This window comes from Vipera berus (assembly GCF_964194415.1).
Source record: "Vipera berus genome assembly, chromosome: 8".
NCBI classification, from domain to species: domain Eukaryota; kingdom Metazoa; phylum Chordata; class Lepidosauria; order Squamata; family Viperidae; genus Vipera; species Vipera berus.
In genome coordinates, this window is record NC_138211.1 from 20,582,579 (window position 1) to 20,600,100 (window position 17,522).

Here is a 17,522-nt window from a genome sequence, read left to right on the forward strand (position 1 = left end):
CGTGCGTGCGTGCGTGCCTTGGTGCGAGCGCGTGGACGCGTGCGCCTGAGCGAGCGGCTGAGGGAGAGAGAGAGCGAGCCGGAGCGGGCGGACGGAGTGACGGGCGGAAGGCAGACCGGGCTGGGCCTGACGGCGGCGGCGGCGGCGGCAGAAGCAGAAGGACTCGGGCGGAGAAGATGGCGGACGGGGACAGCGGGAGCGAGCGAGGCGGCAGCGGCAGCGGCAGCGGGGGAGGCGGCGGCGGCGGCGGCGGCTTCCAGGGCCACCGCGGTGGCGGTGGCGGCGGCGGCGGCGGCGGCGGTGGCGGGGCCGGCCCGGGCCCGGAGCAGGAGACGCAGGAGCTGGCCTCGAAGCGGCTGGACATCCAGAACAAGCGCTTCTACCTGGACGTGAAGCAGAACGCCAAGGGGCGCTTCCTGAAGATCGCCGAGGTGGGCGCGGGGGGCTCCAAGAGCCGCCTGACGCTCTCCATGGCCGTGGCCGCCGAGTTCCGCGACTACTTGGGCGACTTCATCGAGCACTACGCGCAGCTGGGCCCCAGCAGCCCCGAGCAGCTGGCGCAGGCTTCCCCGGGCGGCGAGGACGGCGGCGGCGGCGGCGGGCCGCGGCGGGCGCTGAAGAGCGAGTTCCTGGTGCGGGAGAACCGCAAGTACTACCTGGACCTGAAGGAGAACCAGCGCGGCCGCTTCCTCCGCATCCGCCAGACCATCAACCGCGGCCCGGGCGGCGGCGGCGGCGGCGGCTTCCCCGGCGGCCCGCCCGGCCTGCAGAGCGGCCAGACCATCGCGCTGCCGGCCCAGGGCCTGATCGAGTTCCGCGACGCGCTGGCCAAGCTGATCGACGACTACGGCGCCGACGAGGACGAGCTGGGCGGCGGCGGCGGGCCCGGCGGGGGCCCCGGGGGCGGCGGCGGGCTGTACGGCGAGCTGCCCGAGGGCACCTCCATCACGGTGGACTCGAAGCGCTTCTTCTTCGACGTGGGCTGCAACAAGTACGGCGTCTTCCTGCGCGTCAGCGAGGTGAAGCCTTCCTACCGCAACGCCATCACCGTGCCCTACAAAGCCTGGGCCAAGTTCGGCGGCGCCTTCTGCCGCTACGCCGACGAGATGCGCGACATCCAGGAGCGCCAGCGGGACAAGCTCTACGACCGGCGCGCCGGACCGGCCGGGCCGGGCAGCGGCAGCGGTGCAGGGGACGACTCCGACGGGGACGATGTGGACGACGACTGAGCCTCTCCCCTTCCTCCTCCCCAGCTGACACCCCCTTCCCTCCCCAGCCGCCGCCGCCGCTCCACTGGGAGGGGAGGTTGCCATGGACCGGGGAGGGGGGAGACCCTCGGGGAGTGGATGGAAATGGGGCGAAACCTGTTCCTACCTTTCCTTCTCCTCGAGGAGAGGGAGAGAGCAAAGCTTGGAGACGCCCTGCCTGTCCTGCCTCCATCCACCGCTTCTGGAGCAGCCCCTCTCCCCGAATCTGTTTTCCCCACTGTCGTTGCCCCCCAGGATACAGCATCTGTCCGTGACTTGGCCCAGCTTTAAGCTCCCCCCCCCCCGCTTGCCATTCTCCTCGCCCTGCCCTGTAGAGAGGAATCCCCGTGACCTCAGTTAACCTCCGTCCTGGCCCACAGTGGAGAAGGGATCCTCTCCACCTTGATCTGCTTGAGCTTCCCAAGGCTTCTCATCTGCCCCAACGGCTGAAAACGTGTGGTGTTCCCCCTCCCCTTTTTTAAAAAAAAATTATTGGAGGGGGGGGGAACGGGGAGATCTCATCTCCCTTTCTCTCGGTGCCCTCTCCCCTCTCCTGCATTTTGAGACCATGTTCCTCCACCGCTCTCAAAACCAGCATTCTGGAGACTGCGTGGCCACTGAGCACAGTTGGAAGGAAGAAGAGAAGCTGCCACGGCGATCCAAACCCAGCAGCCTAACCGGGAAGCGTAAAAATCAAGGATCGTGATCGTAGCCCAATATGAATGGGAAGGTTGAAGCCCAAGGTAGATGGGAAATTGAAATGGGCCAGGAGGGAGGGATGGGGGAGACAGGAAAGATGGGGGAAGCAATCCTGAGAATGTTCAGAAAGATGGCTGGAGAGAGGATGGAGCCTATATCTGGACCAACGTCCAATGTTATTCTCCTCTTGAATTTTTACCCGTAAGCTACAGGTGCCTGAACTGGAATAGATATGAAATTATTCTAAGGTTGGCAAGGTTCTAAAGATCGTAATGAGTTTTTTTTTCCCTTCTCCTTAGGGGTGGGGGGTTTGCAAACAGGCAGGTTCAAAAGAAAAAAAAAAGGCATAAAGCACAAGGAATGCAGAGTGGACTAGTTGCTGGTCACTAAAGTTCTTCCCCTTCTCTCCAAATAAGGTGAAAGAGCAAAATGGCTTTAGGCTTTAGTAGGAAGTAAAAATTGGAGCTGCCTTTCTCTGGGCTTTATAAAAAAGATGATCTACTCCAGTGAGGTGGAGTCTGTTCTGTAACTCGGCGGGTTTGAAACACAAAAAGCATTAAAATCGTCACCTGTTAAGAGAAAAGGAATGTGAAGCTGCTTTCACCGTGCAAATAAGTGGACATGTTCTATGAAAATAGACACCAAGAACCTCAGGTCCAGAAGTCCAGCATCTGTTGTTATTTTAACGAGATTTTTTTTAACAACAAGAAGAGAACACAATCCATTTCCTTGGTACCTCACATTATGTTAACAGCAATGGATTGTTCAGAGCAATCTCTGCCCTAGGGGAGGTGCGTAATCATCACGGAAAAAAGGAGCAGAATCCAGCCAAGTTCTGTGACTATGAACACACCCTAGCAGCATTTTACCACCTTCAAATTTTACTACAGACTGGCTACTGCCTATTCGTCCAGTTGTCTTTCCCAAGCAGAGTTGGGTCTCCCCATCCAAAGAATTGCCTCATCTATATTTTAAATGGATTCTTACCTAAAACGATATTTTTTTAAACAAATGAAGTCAGTCCTATTCCCTCTAAAAAGTGTTTTAGCTACATTATATACTAGCAACTTTGAATTGAATGGAAATTGATACTGTTCATTACAAAGTTTCGGGTATTGTTTGTGTGACATCTTAGAGGCAGGTAAAGCTTCCTCTACAATCTTTTTAAATTGTGCATGCCTGTCCTTTATTTGAGCTGCCTTTTTAATTTATTGCATACCCTTATTTACCTTATTTTGGTATTGCTCTTCTCTATACTGTCTTTGTTTTGTATTTATTAGAAAGCAAAGAGGCATATAAAAGGCATTTTCCTTACTGGAATTTTTCTTAAAAAAATTGGGTTTTGCTACAGTTATTATAAAACTCAGCAAATGTCAGATTAGTTTATCACAAACACGATCGTTTATTTTAAAAGCTGTTTCTTTATTCCATATGTTCATGGTAGATCTTATATACTGGGGGGGGGAGAAAAAACCCTTCTTTCCATTTTCTCCGTTGCAAAGAACTTGTTTCCTGAATTGTAATGGGAGCAATAGTATTTCTTGATGTTTTAATTACATCCATATACTTGTACTGTATTTTGTACTCTCCGAGGCAGCTGTTTTCAATAATGTCCTGCTGTATTTACCTATGTATTTTTTTTTGTTCTATTGTATTTAGTTCTTTGCTGCGGAGAACAATATTCGCCCACAAAAAAATCAGCATACAAGGATTGTAGCCTGGGTGGGACTGCAGAAAATTCTGCTTAACTAACGAGACTTAAAAGGCAGCAATGAAAATGGAGGCTGCAGATGCTTAATATCTATTGCTGTAACTCTTCACTCAATTTAAAACAGTGTATAATACTTGTATAGACCAACATTTTTGTTGCGTTAGTGGTAATCGATTCCCTCCCCTTCCCCCTTTTTTGTTTTGTTTTGTTGCTCAGCTGCCATGAGCCAATTCTTGCAAAGATGCAGTACCTCTCCTTTTCAGAAGAACCTTTGGGGAGTGGGGTTTTTTGGGGGGGGGCTGAATTGTAGTAACTAGCCTTACCTTTGTATTACATGGTAGTGGCAGGATGTTGGCTGTCCCTGGCCAGGGGCTATATAAGCTATAATTAGCTGCCCAAAAGTATGTGGAAGCAGACAGAAGCATATCAGTTGTTTAGCAAGGAGCATTGCCATATATGGTGTTGCCTTTGGCCACCAGGAAGAGGCTCCTGTAGTCATTGTAGACCAACAAAACTGATATTGAGTATACCAAGTGATACACGGCCCTCCTTCAAGGTGTGCAGTTAGGGTGACAGTGCAAGATGTCAGTAGGATAGTAAGGTGTTGGGCCTGCTTGTGCTCACTTATAAGTTATAGGCGTTTAACTATCCCACAAATATTGAGGCTATCATGCTGTGTTGGGTCAATGCCCAAGATTCTTTCTAGAGAGAAATGAATTCTGGTGCCACAAGCCTTGCTTAGATGCAGTGTATTTCAGCGAGGAAACCATTCCTTATGCTTGTTGGAGAACGGGGAAGGCTTGCTTGAAATCTTATCTATCTATCTATATCTATATCTATATATATTACCTTTCCCCATGTAGAACTTAAAATTTCTGGGCTTAAACCAACAGTGGAGGCTGCAGAAACTTTTCTGATTAATTTGGAAGCATGAATTGGCCTCTGCTGGAGAGGGGTCTCCATTGCTTATGGCAAAGCATTAGAAATCTGCCTTCCCGGCTGCTACCACAATTTTGCACAAACCATATCTGAACGTATGCATCCTGCTCTCTTAAGTCCGACAGTTCGCCTCCGTGACTGGTTTCTGCAGATTGCAAACGGGCACCTTTGTGACTGTTTGGATAAACTACTGTTCATGCGAGGTCATATTCAACCACATTAGGAAAACCCATTACCCTGGATTCAATCCAACATGAGTGAACTTTAGTATTCCTACTATACTCCTGTGCTTAAATGTCCATTTGGGTAATGAAAAGCTTCTCTATTCTTGGTGCTGCAGTTAACTCATATCGATCTCCTTCTGCAGCGATGTTTGTTGACCGTGTGTCGGTGCATTTTACAAGCTTCCATAGCCTGCATACCTACAATTAAATAGCTTGATCCCAGTGAAGTTGGGAGAAGAGCTGTGAAATGTTAGGTGTGTTGATTTAATGTGGCTTGTGGATTGCATTGTCATCTTTACGTGTAGATTTTGTAGAGGGGGGGAAATGGGTAACCTCTGTATCTGGCATTTCTAGGTGTTGCCCTTAGAATGGTGCATCTGCTGTACAAACAAAATGTAAATCTTGTATAGCACCAAAAATTGTAAATATGCGAGACATACAGGTATAAGCGCCCATAGCTTTAGCTCACATCTAGTTATGGGCCATGTTCCTATTTCCATAGCTATCTGCTTCAGAGTGATTGCAGGCCTAACAGGAGGCTGAGTTTTTTCTTTTTCCTCAAAGAGAAAGCAATTCCCGTTACTTACCCTGAAATCCTCTTTGCACAAATCACATATTATTTTTTTAGTAAGATTTTAGCTTCTGCTTTAGTGTCTCTAAAATACAACTTACGATCCTGTCCTTGCTTGTACTTTTCAGGATAATGGGCGCAAGAGGCAGGTTTCAATAAGCCCCTCATATTGAGTGGTCCCTTTGTTGACTGCACACTTCAGGTATTGGAATAGCTGAAGATGGTTTTTGATTTACTCCCGTCATTTTTTTTTAAAAAAAAGTAATATATTTGACTATACAAGACATCTCAAAAGTGACTAACTCAGGCTACTTTTCTCGTGTGAGGGTGGCAGTTTTGTGATTTTGGTAGAAAATTGTTCATTGCATAAACGTGCTTGGACATCTCAAAGTTTTAATAGAAAGATGATGGTACTTGATCTGTTGCACAATTTAATCTCTCAGCAGATATTCACTTTTTTGTTTTTTTTTAAAAAAATGTGGCCTTGACTCTTCAAAGGAGGAAAGAGAAACCTGCTTTCCCTATATGTAAGTGGCACTTTTTTGGCTTCAAAACTATTCTGATTCTGTAAGTTCTTCGTAGACATGATATTGATATGCTTCCTTTTATAAGCAAGTGAAATGGTCAATGTATTGAAATATGTTTGCTATGAATTTAGTTTTATAAAGGAACAAGAATGCCTGAGGCTAAATATCTAAAACCTAAAGGATCATTATGTCCTTTTTAATAGCAGTAATCACAGTTATTTCTGGAGAAATGCAGTGTAGATAATTTTAGTTTCACTGAGCACAATCCTGCAGGCACAGCTACATTACAGACTTAATGGGTTTGTGTCAGATGCTTGTAATTTTTGTAGTGTATCTGGGGATAGTTTGATATGAATGCTTCCAGATATCTAGTACCCTTCTCAAATTAAAAATTGCAGAAAGAAGACAGAGCAATCAGGTTTGCTGTGCAGTGATATTCTGCAGATGGACGTTTCCAAATCAGTGCAAATACCAAGCAGTGACAGGTATATTTCTTGATTCTTTGTTCACTCTAATGAACAATCTGTGGTGTAAATACATAATCTTCATGGTCGCTTGCTCCCTTGATCTGAAATATAATCTGTGGTAGTCTGATTCCAGGTGTGTGAGAGGTTTTTTAGAAGTCTTGCCTCTTGTCGGTATTGCTAATTATGATAGTTTAGTGTCATCAAAATTGCAATAGTTAAATGTGCTTGAGCGTTCACTGAATCATTTTGATTGAGGAATTTTTTTTTCAATTTGCATAGATGGAATGATTTAATAGATTATGACTACAGATGACAGAAAAGTCTGGTTGAAGTGAAATAATTCGTATTTCCCCGCTTTTGCAGGTTCCAAGAAACCTCAGCGTTTGCACTTTGTAGCTTTTATAGCCATTAGTGATTAAACATACACACATAGACACTAAGATTTTGTTTTGTTTTGGAGATAATGTGACATTGAGGAGTGGAAAGTAGCAAAATCTAATAGCTGTCTCCTGCAGGATTAAAAGAAATTTTAATATCTGAAGCAAACATTCAAACATCAGGAGGTAACCATGGTTGGATTACTACCTCTTGTATCTGTAAAATCACGGTTATCTGCAATGGTGCTAGACTGATTTCACCTTAAATATACTTACATTGCTTCTCTGCTGTAATGCATAGTAGATTTGGTTTTTTCATTGTGGAAATTCCCTATGATGGTCTAGACATTAAAACAGCTACCATGTAGAATTGTAAAAAAAGAACAGTACCCAAATGGCAATACACAACGGAACAGCTACTTTTTATTAGTTTGAGCTAGACCGAATTTTTCAGAGAGCAGCGTGTCTAGAGCCTGACAAGGGAGCGGTTTTCAGAATAAGTTCGTAGCACAGAGGAATTCTAGTTTGTCAAGAGAAAGGGCCTAAAATTATGCTCCACGCCTATAATTCCACTGAATGTGATGAAAGATTTCTGGCCCCTGATTTTCAACATAAATTCTGTGATTGTGGAATTTAAACCCAACCACATTTATTAATTCGTGTCTAATTTTGGAAATGAGAATAAAATGGTAGACTGTAGGAGTAGAATTCTGATTAATGGGATTGCTCCCAATGGCAGTTCCACCCTTGCTTATCTTTCACACTTTTTATTAGAGGTTTTCTAATGAGAAGCATTAGTCTGCCAACATCTTTACTTCAATAAGGAATATTCATGAATTTACATAGGATGAAAGTGTTCTTTTGCTACTCTCTTTGCTTCTATCACTCCATTTTAAAATTTGACAAGAAGATAGTGCTCTACTAACAAATGCCAACAATATTTTTAACTCTGAAATTCGGCATAAGGAAGGTTTAGTGTGCTTTGTCAAAGCCATTTGTAAAATGCTGCTATGTAGCCTTAATATTGTAATGTATTTTGTGTGTGTGTGTGTGTGTGTGTGTATATATATATATATATATATATATATATATATATATATATATATATATATATATATATATATATATATATATATATATATATATATATATATATATATATATATATATATATATATATATATGTATGTACATATACACTTAAATACAAAGTAAGTGGCCCACAGCTAAGAAGCAGAAGTTTGTGGTTTGTTGAAGCTGGTTCCTGCTTTGTGTAGCCAAGATAGATTGTATTTAAAACTTGCGGAAAGAAAATAATTTAAAATAGCAATCATTGCTCATCATTTTAACCTAGGCAAATGTCCAAGGCCAAATATTTAATTTCTTGCCCTGTTTTTTTGTGTGTGTTGAAAGGCCTTCTAGTTAGAAAATTCCCACATTTGAATTTAAGTGGGATTTACAAACAGAATACAGCTTAAAATTCTTCTTGTTTTCCCCTCATGAAAATTGGAAGTATTGGCCCATTATGTTTCAATTTAAGATGCTATGCCAGGTGGGTTCCTGAGTGATCTGGCTTGTGCAGAATCTCTGAATAGTTGAACCCGGCCACTTTTTATAAGAGAAGGCAGAACTTTGGTAGACATCACCTATTAATGAAGCTGCAGTGAACTTTTTTCCTTTGGCACGTTGATCTTGCAAGTATAACTGAATAAGCCCTCTTCTGGTATCTGACACTGGCTAGCGTGTTGTTGCTGAGAGTAAGTTAGCAGAAAGACGATTGTTAACACTTCTGCAAAAGAAGGGCTTTCTAACTGATCATCTATGGATCTGGGGCTCCTCAGAGTGTAACAAGTGTACTAGACAAAGCTAAGAACTCATCACCTCTCCGTGAGAAAGCTTTGCAGTGCCATTGGTTCTCCAACTGATGCACAAGCCAGGAGAAGCCCACCTGGAATAGGTTCCCCGAGGTTGAAACATATAAAAATCAAATGAGCATTGAGCAGCGTGAGAAGTTTATTCTTGCTAATGTTGCATTGTCAGGCCTTGAAATGCTGGCAGTCTTCCCATGTTCTCCCAAGACCACTGGAACAAAGGCTTTAGTTCTGATTTTGGAAATCCTGCTCTTTTTTGCAACTAAGTTGAACAAACATTTGCACAACAGGTAGAATTTGCAAGCACACGTTCTGTATTGGAAAGACACAAATCTTTTTCCAAGGAAGGGGCTAATAATCAACTCATCCGAAGTTCGGTTCCCTGTAATAATTGAATCTCCCACTAAGTGATCTGCCAGTGGGTTTCTCGAAACTAAAGTCAGGATGATGGGGGGGGGGGGAAATGGCAAAGTTAATGGGGAATCAGTACAGCCAGGGAGTGAAAATTTGCTGGGCTGAATGTATATCAGCAAGTAAGGAAATAATTTAGTTTGATGTGGCATCAACAAAAACTTGTGCAAGTGATAATTGATCATATGAAGATGTAATCAGCCATCCCATTTGTAAATATACATGTTTGTACATTGTATACATAGAAACAGATGTCTGTGTACATGTGTATGTATTTATAAAATTGTTTCTCTGCTAGATGCAAAAGTAGCTCTAATTTTATATTATTATAGATATATATATACATACATATATGTATATATACATATATACATATATATATATACATATATATATATATACACACACACACACATACACACATACACAAAAGGCTCCCCTCTATAAATATATAAATTCTAGAAATTTGTAGTAACATAAGACTGATTTCAGGAATATCTGCTGAGAGACCAAAAAGTTCACTCTTAAGTACCTTAATTAAAAAAAATAAAGTTTGTTCCTCGTTTATTTTTTTATTAAAATTTAAATGCACTTTAACTGGCAACCTACATACGCAGACCTAGCTGCATGGTGCAGTTTCAGACTTGGAAATATAAAAGTGCAGCACCCATTGAAAAGATCTATTCCTTTCTCACCTGCCAAGCAGAGCGCTGGAAATGAGTTAAAATCCGCAGGGTCAAGAGCTGCCTGTTGTCTTGCTGCCCATTGGCTGAACCTTAGATTCTGATTTCCGGGGGTGGGGGGGGGAGAGCGGGGTGGGGGGGCTAGCAGGACTGCTTTTTAAAGAGGCTGTTGTCAAATAGGCAGGTCCTGGATTTACCACTAGCTAACTAGCAAAGAAGAAGAAGAAGAAGAAAGTCCACATGACCTGAATAATTCCTCATGCTAGTTGAGCACTCCTTAAAATAGCAGGTTTTTGCAAATGGAGTTTTACAGTCTATATTTAAAAATTGTATGTTTGTAACAAATAAAAGTATGCGGAAAAGTGAATGAACCATCCTGGATAGTCTGCTTGTGTTTTTTGTTTGTTTGTTTGTTTTTAATGCTGTGGGGTTAGATTTCAGACTGGAGGGATTGTGTATAACAAACATACAGGGGAAATGTGGGCGTGTGAAGCTCTGCTGGGACTTTTGCAAGTGGAATTACTGTGAGGTGAAACATTACCTGTTGGGCAAGATAACCAAATCCAAGGGGGCAAGATAATCAAATGCAAGAGGGCTCTCACAAAGGTTGTGCGAGGTGACGAAAAGGAGCCCTAACGTGTGAAATTACTGCCAGTAAGTCCTGAATTGCAACTTTCGTGGGGTGGGGGTGAGTTCTATTAAAATTTCATTTGAGGAACAGAGAAGCTTGTGTTTCTGGATTGGTTAGTGCTGCCTTTTTCTGTAAATAAGTCTGGGTTTATTCCATGCTGATTGAGGGTTTTTAGAGTTGTCACCACAGCAGGCCTGAAGAAGGCCAAGCAACACTCTTTTATTCATTTATGACCAGTGAGTAATAGTTGCACAACAGATTGGCTTTGCGTGTGCTAAGTGATGGTTATTGACTCTAGTTGCACAAGATGCTTTGCCATAAGCCAGACCTACCTTCCACAGCCAGCTGGGGAATTTTGGGAGTTGAAGTCCACACTTCAGGCTGCCAAGGTTGAGAAACTGCAATAAAGCAGTTTTAGGAATAAGTCATAATTTTATCAGAGGAAACGGAGGCCGAGAAAGAAGCTGGTTTCCAGTCCACCCAAGGACTGTTGGCCTGGAATTTGAAAGCAAATATTTTTTTTAGAAATAATTGGTCTGTCAAAGCACATCATGCCTTGCTTTAAAAAGTAGTCATCCTCAAGATTTAACTCTGCTCTTGTTCTCTTATTCAGTACAGAGATAGTTTGCCACCGTCTTCTTCCAAATAGTTTCTTGTGACTTCCAGCCTTTTGAACCTTTGGTGCTTTGAGCCTATTTAACTTTTTCAAGGTTCTGGTAGTAGGCAGAGCTATCTCCCAAATTGCTGTTTTTGTCATTTCCATTACTATACAAAATTTTGTAACTGCCAATATTACAGGCCGGAGTAATCAGAATAGCTTATTGGTTAGGTTTTGGTTTGATTTTTGTTTTACAAAAACATCCGACTGTTAAGGTAGGAGGAAGGTCTGTTGGATATGCTCACTGCCTTATCTGTATAAATAATAAAGGCAGGATACAAATAAATAACTAAAAATAATGCAAATAGGTAGAACGTTCCAAATTTACAAAATTGTACTTGGCAATTTGGAGAGTGATTAACCAATTTTAATTATTCTTTGTTTGAAAATGCGCTGAATAAAAGAAATATGCCCCAGAAATATTTGCATCTTATAGTTTGCAGTCATTATATTTGTCTGTTCCTAGAAGTCACTCAGCCTATGGGTTAGTTATGAGTCATAATCAAATTCCTGCTCCTTATTTCTACCAAGGATTGTACAATGCAAGGGCTACAAAAATATACTGTGCAATATTGGGTACAGAATTCACCTGGTGATTTATTTTAAAAAGCAAAGAGAAGTTTCTGTTCCATGTGACTGCAAATATTTATTTATGAAATTCATAACCAAACTTTTATTCAAGGAGCTCAACAGAGCCAACTTAGTATTCCTTTTGTCATATTTCGCCCTTTGGCCTCAGAATAGAGTGAGCTTAACAAGGGAGTGCCTTGAAATCCGATGCCTTTTCTTTCTTTCTTTTAAGGCAGGTAAAAAAATTCTAGTTACAAAAGGGAGGGCTGTTTTCAGAAGTCATGGGACCCTAATTTACAATTTTAGCAAATGGAAGAAATCTGAGTGACTTTGACCCAGTGTCTCTCTCAACCCAACATGTTTTACGGAGGTACCATTATGGGTTACAACAAAGCGGCACTCCAGGGTAAGCTGCCGGAAGAAATGTGTGATATAAATCTAACAATATAAAAGATAACACTGGAGAAGAAAGTGCACAGGACGGTGTGTGCCAAAATGGTGGAAACAACAAACTTAAGTCTGCTTGCATATCATGGGATTATCCCTGCAGATACGTCAGCCTTATCATGGGATGATACAACCCCGTTTTGTTTCTCTGTGCAGTGAGCACTGCCCCAATCCTTGCTGATCAAATGTTGTTTGTCGCATATTGCAAAAGGTTTCCATGTACTACAGTTGCAGCTTATTCAGCTCAGGTTGCAGCACTTGAGACCTGTTGATTTACCAGATACCTGCTAAAACACCTTGCTGGCAAACTGCTGGTAAGTGTAAAGGTGAACCTTTGTGAGTAGGGGAGTTTGGGCTGTATTCTGTAAGAGGAAAGAAATCAAAAAAGTGTAGCTTGAGTAGCACATCGGTATGGCAGAGGTTCTCTACTGAGAATGCAGCCTCCATTGATTTAAGCCAGTTGTCTTTTTCAATCTCTGCCCCTTTCTATTCTACAGACTTGCTTCCTCTTCCGCTAAAATTTGCTGATTTGCACTCCATCTTCCAAGTATTCCACTTTCTGATGATGATGTCAACCCAAAGAGACCAGACAACAAACCAGAGTTAGCCATTTTATTTCAAAAGGAAATGGGGGAGTTTATGAGAACTGGTGGAATAAAAGGATTCTTTTCCGGGCAATAACTTTTTTCACTGATCCCCATTCGGGACAGATCGTGGCTCCTCGTTCTTAGGAAAATGTCCACTTACCAAGTTGTAAAAAGGCAAATTACACTAAGAAGGAAATTAAAAACAAGGCTATTAGGAGAACACAACTTGGCCACCACACCTTCAAAAGAATATTTTAGAACTAGAAAAATTGCAAAAGGAGAATAAAAAGATTAGAAGACTAGAGGAAAAAAACCACAGCAGTTGAGGCTCTTAAGCTTGGAAAGGAGACTCGTGACAGAATTACATAAAATCATGCAAGTGTAGATCAGTGTTTCTCGATCTCAGGAGTGTATCTTTAAGATGCATGGACTTCAGTTCCCAGAATCCCCGTAGCCTCCTGAAGTCTACACACCTTACATTTCTTAGGTTGTGAAACATTGGCATAGATCAGGGGTAGGCAACCTTGGCTCTTTTATGACTCGTGGACTTCAACTCCCAGAATTCCTGAGCCAGCCATGGTGAGGAGAAAAGGAGAAGTTTCCAAGCTAAGCCATGCTGGCTCAGGAATTCTGGGAGTTGAAGTCCACGAGTCATAGAAGAGCCAAGGTTGCCTAACCCTGCATAGGCAGTAATCCCAGTGGGAGATCTGATGGTAACATCCAGAAGCCACAGATTGCTTTCGCCCATCAGGCTTATTTTCATTGCCATCTCAGCAGAAATTTTATTTTATTCTCCAGCCCCGTGGCAAATTCCTACCTAGAACAACAAAAGGCAAAGGTGGAGAAGTTCAACCTCAGCTGATGAATCTCCCAGAAATCTCTGAAGGTTTTAGGTGTGACTCTGCCCGCCCTTCCAAAACCTGCCACCAAGCTGACCAAAGGGAGAGGCTGTTAAATAAACAGTGGTAAGAAAAGTCATAAGGTGGGGCATTTAACAATTGTCTTGCTTAGCAACAGAAATTTGGGTCGTAAATCGAGGACTACCTGCATTTACTTCACATGGTTATAGGGATAATAGAAGGAGGGAGGATTATTAGGTACGTTCACTGCCTGGAGTAATTTGTAAACATAATTAATAAATAATAATAACTTACTTTAAAGTTGCCGCTGCTTTCTTTTTCTTCTATTCACTCTCAAATATTCTCATTATAAACCTAAAAATATAGAAAGTTTGGGCTTAACAGGTTAATTACAGGTTAATTAATAAAGCTATTCTAAAACTACAGATTAAAGTCTGCTACACAATATTTTAAAAATGACAGGACATATAAAAAGCCACATAAAATTCCTGAAGATTATGAGGCCCTAAACTGTATAGTAGCTTGTTAGCTTATACCTAAATTCACTAGCTGAAAAAAAACCCTTTCAAAATAATAAACACTAGGAGAAATGTGCAGTGAGATAACAGTATATTCATTTTAGTAATAATTCTAATTTATTCCAACAAGAATGCTATGTGAAATTAGCAATTTATTGTAAGAAATCAGCTTAATATCAAAATTGTACGTGAATTTCTCCTTCCAGCTTTCACTCCAGTCTTAAAGCTGTTTACTTGCTTCTGATTCAGAGGGTTGTGAGAATACAGACTCTGTGCAAACCCAGGCAATTAGCCTAATGGAATAAACACATGGTTAAATTAAAGAGCTGTAAATGGATTGCGCAAACCCGAGTCTGCATTAGATAGGCAGCCAGCCAGGACTAAAAGATCATGGATTGGAGCGGTAGGTGAGCAAACTATGATTTAGTAAAAACATGTGAACGAGATGATTCCTGCGGCCCTTTGCACGCTCATCCCCAAACGGTATTTAACAAACCACAACAGCGGGCGATCACATAACATGGTAAACTAAAGCAATGCCCATTAAGGTTCCACATCCTGGTCTGCAGGACACAGAAGGTGAAGATGCAGATCGGCTGGCATCTATCTGAGCTATTGCGGTCGAGTAAATGACGGTTTAAGACCCAGATTATTGGGGGCAATTAAGCTGACTTTGTAATAATGCCGCTTGGGGGTGTGTGTGTGTGTGAAAGCCCTAATAAGCAGGCACATACATAGAATGAAGGCTACTGCTAAGCTTGTAAGTCTCTCCTGATTCTTCGGAGAAGGGCGGGATATCAATGGAATTAAAATAAAAAATAAGAGAGGGTGGCAAAGCCAGGCTGCACCCAGCTCGAGAGATTTCCGACTGGAAGCAAAGCAAGCCGAAGAGACGGAGAGCCCCCTCGGTCCCATCCAGCAAGGCAGAAAGGGGGGGGGGGGTCCATGCTGAAACACGGGGAGGGGCTGAAAAGCCGCAGCTGGCTGGGTTCACACAACACATTGCCGAATCGGGGGCGCGCTTCCCCGCGGATCAGCCTGTCCTGGGGCGACGGGCACAGGGCAGGTGCGGAGCCCGTCTTTGCGGGCGGCGGAGGAAGAGGAGGGGGGGTTCCAGGCCCGGCAAGCCGGCCATACGGGGCGGCGGCGGCGGGTCACAGGAGGACGCGGGCGGGGAGGGGGGGGGCGCCGGGGCTGCGCAGCTCCCATGCCCAGCCCGCGGGGGCGCGCATCGGCCCCGGCGCTGGAGCCTTACCAGCGTTTCCCAACCTTAGGAACTTGAAGATGCGTGGACTTCAACTCCCAGAATTCCCCAGCCAGCTATGCTGGCTGGGGAATTCTGGGAGTTGAAGTCCACGCATCTTCAAGTTCCTAAGGTTGGGAAACGCTTACGCACTGCGGGCGGCCACAGGCAGGCAGGCAGGCAGGCAGGGCGGCGCTCCTCCGGCCGCGGGAGCGCGCTGGGCTCGCCCCCTCCTCCTTGGCGAGAGGCCCGCCCCCCGCGTTACCTCAGATGAACCCTCGGCGGGTGCTCGTTCTCGGCCACGGATCGATAAGCCGGGCGGCGCGCCAGGCATGCGCACTTCTGCCGGCGGGTGGTTGGGGGGGGGGAAAAGAAGCGCTGGGCAGGCGCTTTGCTGCGGTGGCATTTCCCCCCGCCCGGCCTCCGCCGCCGCGTTCCCACGAGACGTTTGCTCCCGGTTCACGCTTCGAATCCAGCCTAAACGGACGTGCCGAGGGGCTGGCCGGGCCTTTCGGGCGGGGAGAGCTGGGGGTACAGGAGGCGCCCGGCTAAGCCGAGATGGGGAAAGGCTTAATCGGGGCTTAAGAGCCCAGGGTCGCCCGTGCTAAATCTCCCCCGTCCCTTAGAACAGAAAAGCGCCTCGTGTTCACGCCACCGGCTGCACCGTCTGGCGGTCTGCCGTACCCGCCCCAACCGGCTGAACCCGCGTTCTAGCCTGGTCTGGCCGCCGCCTTCTCACGACATGTTGGCCTGATTCCGGCCAGGGGCCCTGGAGAGTCCAAAGGCCGGAGCCCCGCAGCAAAGGAGGCTTCCTGCATCTCGGGCTTAGGGAGGATGGAAGCGACACCCACCTGCCACTTCAGGAGGGTTGGGGCAAACTGGCCGGTCGGACCTCGAGAACGTCAGAAAGCTTCGGGGGCTTCAGGGCTGGGGGGAGAGGCCGAGAGAAAGGGCTCGCTCTTTCTTTCCCTCCCTCCTCCTCCTCCTCCTCCTCCTCCTTCTTCTCTCTCTCTCTCTCTCTCTCTCTCTCTCTCTCTCTCTCTCTCTCTCTCTCTCTCTCTCTCTCTCTCCCTCCCCCCCCTTGCAAGATCCTTCCCTTCCCCCGTTGTCAGTCGGCAGTTGCGGACGTGCAGAAGCTCGACGCGGTCGCTGCTCCCGCCGCGAAGGAGCCGAGCGCACGATGCAGCAGCGGCCGGGACACTCGGCGCGCACGTAAGACCCGCCGCCGGGCTGCGAGCTGCAGCGACGCAAAGGCGGGAAGGCCAGCTGTCCTCGCCGCCGCCGCCGCCCCGTTCTCTTTGGACGGGCTGACCCGTCCGCCGGCCTGCCTTGCAGGGGGGGGGCTGCAGCATCGACGCCCCTCCAAGCCGCCGGCCTCAGCAGGGGACTTCCCTTCTCGCAAAGGCGATGGGAAAACCAGGAAGCACCTTGGATTGCAAAATGGAGCTTCCCCCTCTCGAGGCAGTCTATCTCCGAAACTGGGAGAAGCCGCGGGAAAGCAAAAGAGATACTGGAAAACCACGTTAGGTAGGGAGTGCTAGCCTAGGCTGGCACGCTCTGGTTACCCACAGCGAATTGAATTACGGTTTACTTAATGGGGCCTCAGGCAGATTGCAGCTCTTGGCTGACCAAGACAGCATCAGGCTGGATTAAGGCCTTGGAAAGGAAACCACAAGGAATCTTAGGTCTGTAAGCTGGGCGAAATCGCCAGGAGTTGAGGCTTCTCTATATGAACTTAGCCCTCCCAAAGTTCTTGGTTTTTCAGAGAACCAGGAATCATCAACTGAACGCATCACTTGGATGTACAGTAGTAAGTCAGGGGCAGGATGGGGAGCTGGGAGACTGTGAGCAGCCTAGCCCACCTCGCAGGTTTGTTGTTGTGCAAAAGGAGGAAGGAGTGTTATGCACACTGCCCTGAGTCATATAAACAAAGGCAGGATAGAAATCTTAATATTTAAATAGTATAGGTCAGGCATGCCAAACTGCCGGCCCGCGGGCCGGATGCGTCACGGTGAAACCACGCCCACCCCATTGCCGGCAATGGGGGAAAAGTCCCGATACGACGTGCGACGTCATGTGACGTCACGAATTTGACATACCTGGTATAGGTAATCCTTGACATACTACCATAATTGAGCCCAAAATTTCTGTTGTTAAGTGAAACATTTGTTAAGTGAGTTTTGCCATATTTTACGACTTTTCTTGCCATAGTTGTTAAGTGAATCACTGAAATTGTTAGCAACCTGGTTGTTAAGTGAATCTGGCTTCCCCACTGACTGCT

General features: G+C 45.4%; 1 protein-coding gene and 1 long non-coding RNA gene across 6 annotated transcripts; one reads left to right on the plus strand and one right to left on the minus strand.

The window, feature by feature from the left end:
- Positions 1-176: 176 nt before the first annotated feature.
- Positions 177-12,662, plus strand: PURB (purine rich element binding protein B; the record flags this gene model as incomplete). Of its 4 annotated transcripts, XM_081334020.1 has the most annotated exons (3): positions 177-5,918; positions 6,317-6,403; positions 12,531-12,662. In XM_081334020.1, the coding sequence occupies one exon, from the start codon at positions 177-179 to the stop codon at positions 1,227-1,229; it is 1,053 nt and encodes a 350-aa protein (XP_081190146.1). In that variant the 3' UTR covers positions 1,230-5,918; positions 6,317-6,403; positions 12,531-12,662. The 4 variants fall into 4 exon arrangements, with proteins under 4 accessions (XP_081190146.1, XP_081190145.1, XP_081190143.1 ...); XM_081334019.1 differs by having other exon boundaries at positions 177-6,403; XM_081334017.1 differs by lacking the exon at positions 12,531-12,662 and adding an exon at positions 8,003-9,841 and having other exon boundaries at positions 177-7,759.
- Positions 12,663-12,725: 63 nt separating this feature from the next.
- On the minus strand, positions 12,726-15,647 carry LOC308671652. Of its 2 annotated transcripts, XR_014027260.1 has the most exons (5): positions 15,507-15,647; positions 14,187-14,291; positions 13,775-13,834; positions 13,438-13,568; positions 12,726-12,804 (listed from the first exon to the last, which is right to left on the minus strand). It is a non-coding gene; the product is annotated as an uncharacterized lncRNA (long non-coding RNA). The 2 variants fall into 2 exon arrangements; XR_014027261.1 differs by having other exon boundaries at positions 13,775-14,291.
- Positions 15,648-17,522: the final 1,875 nt, after the last annotated feature.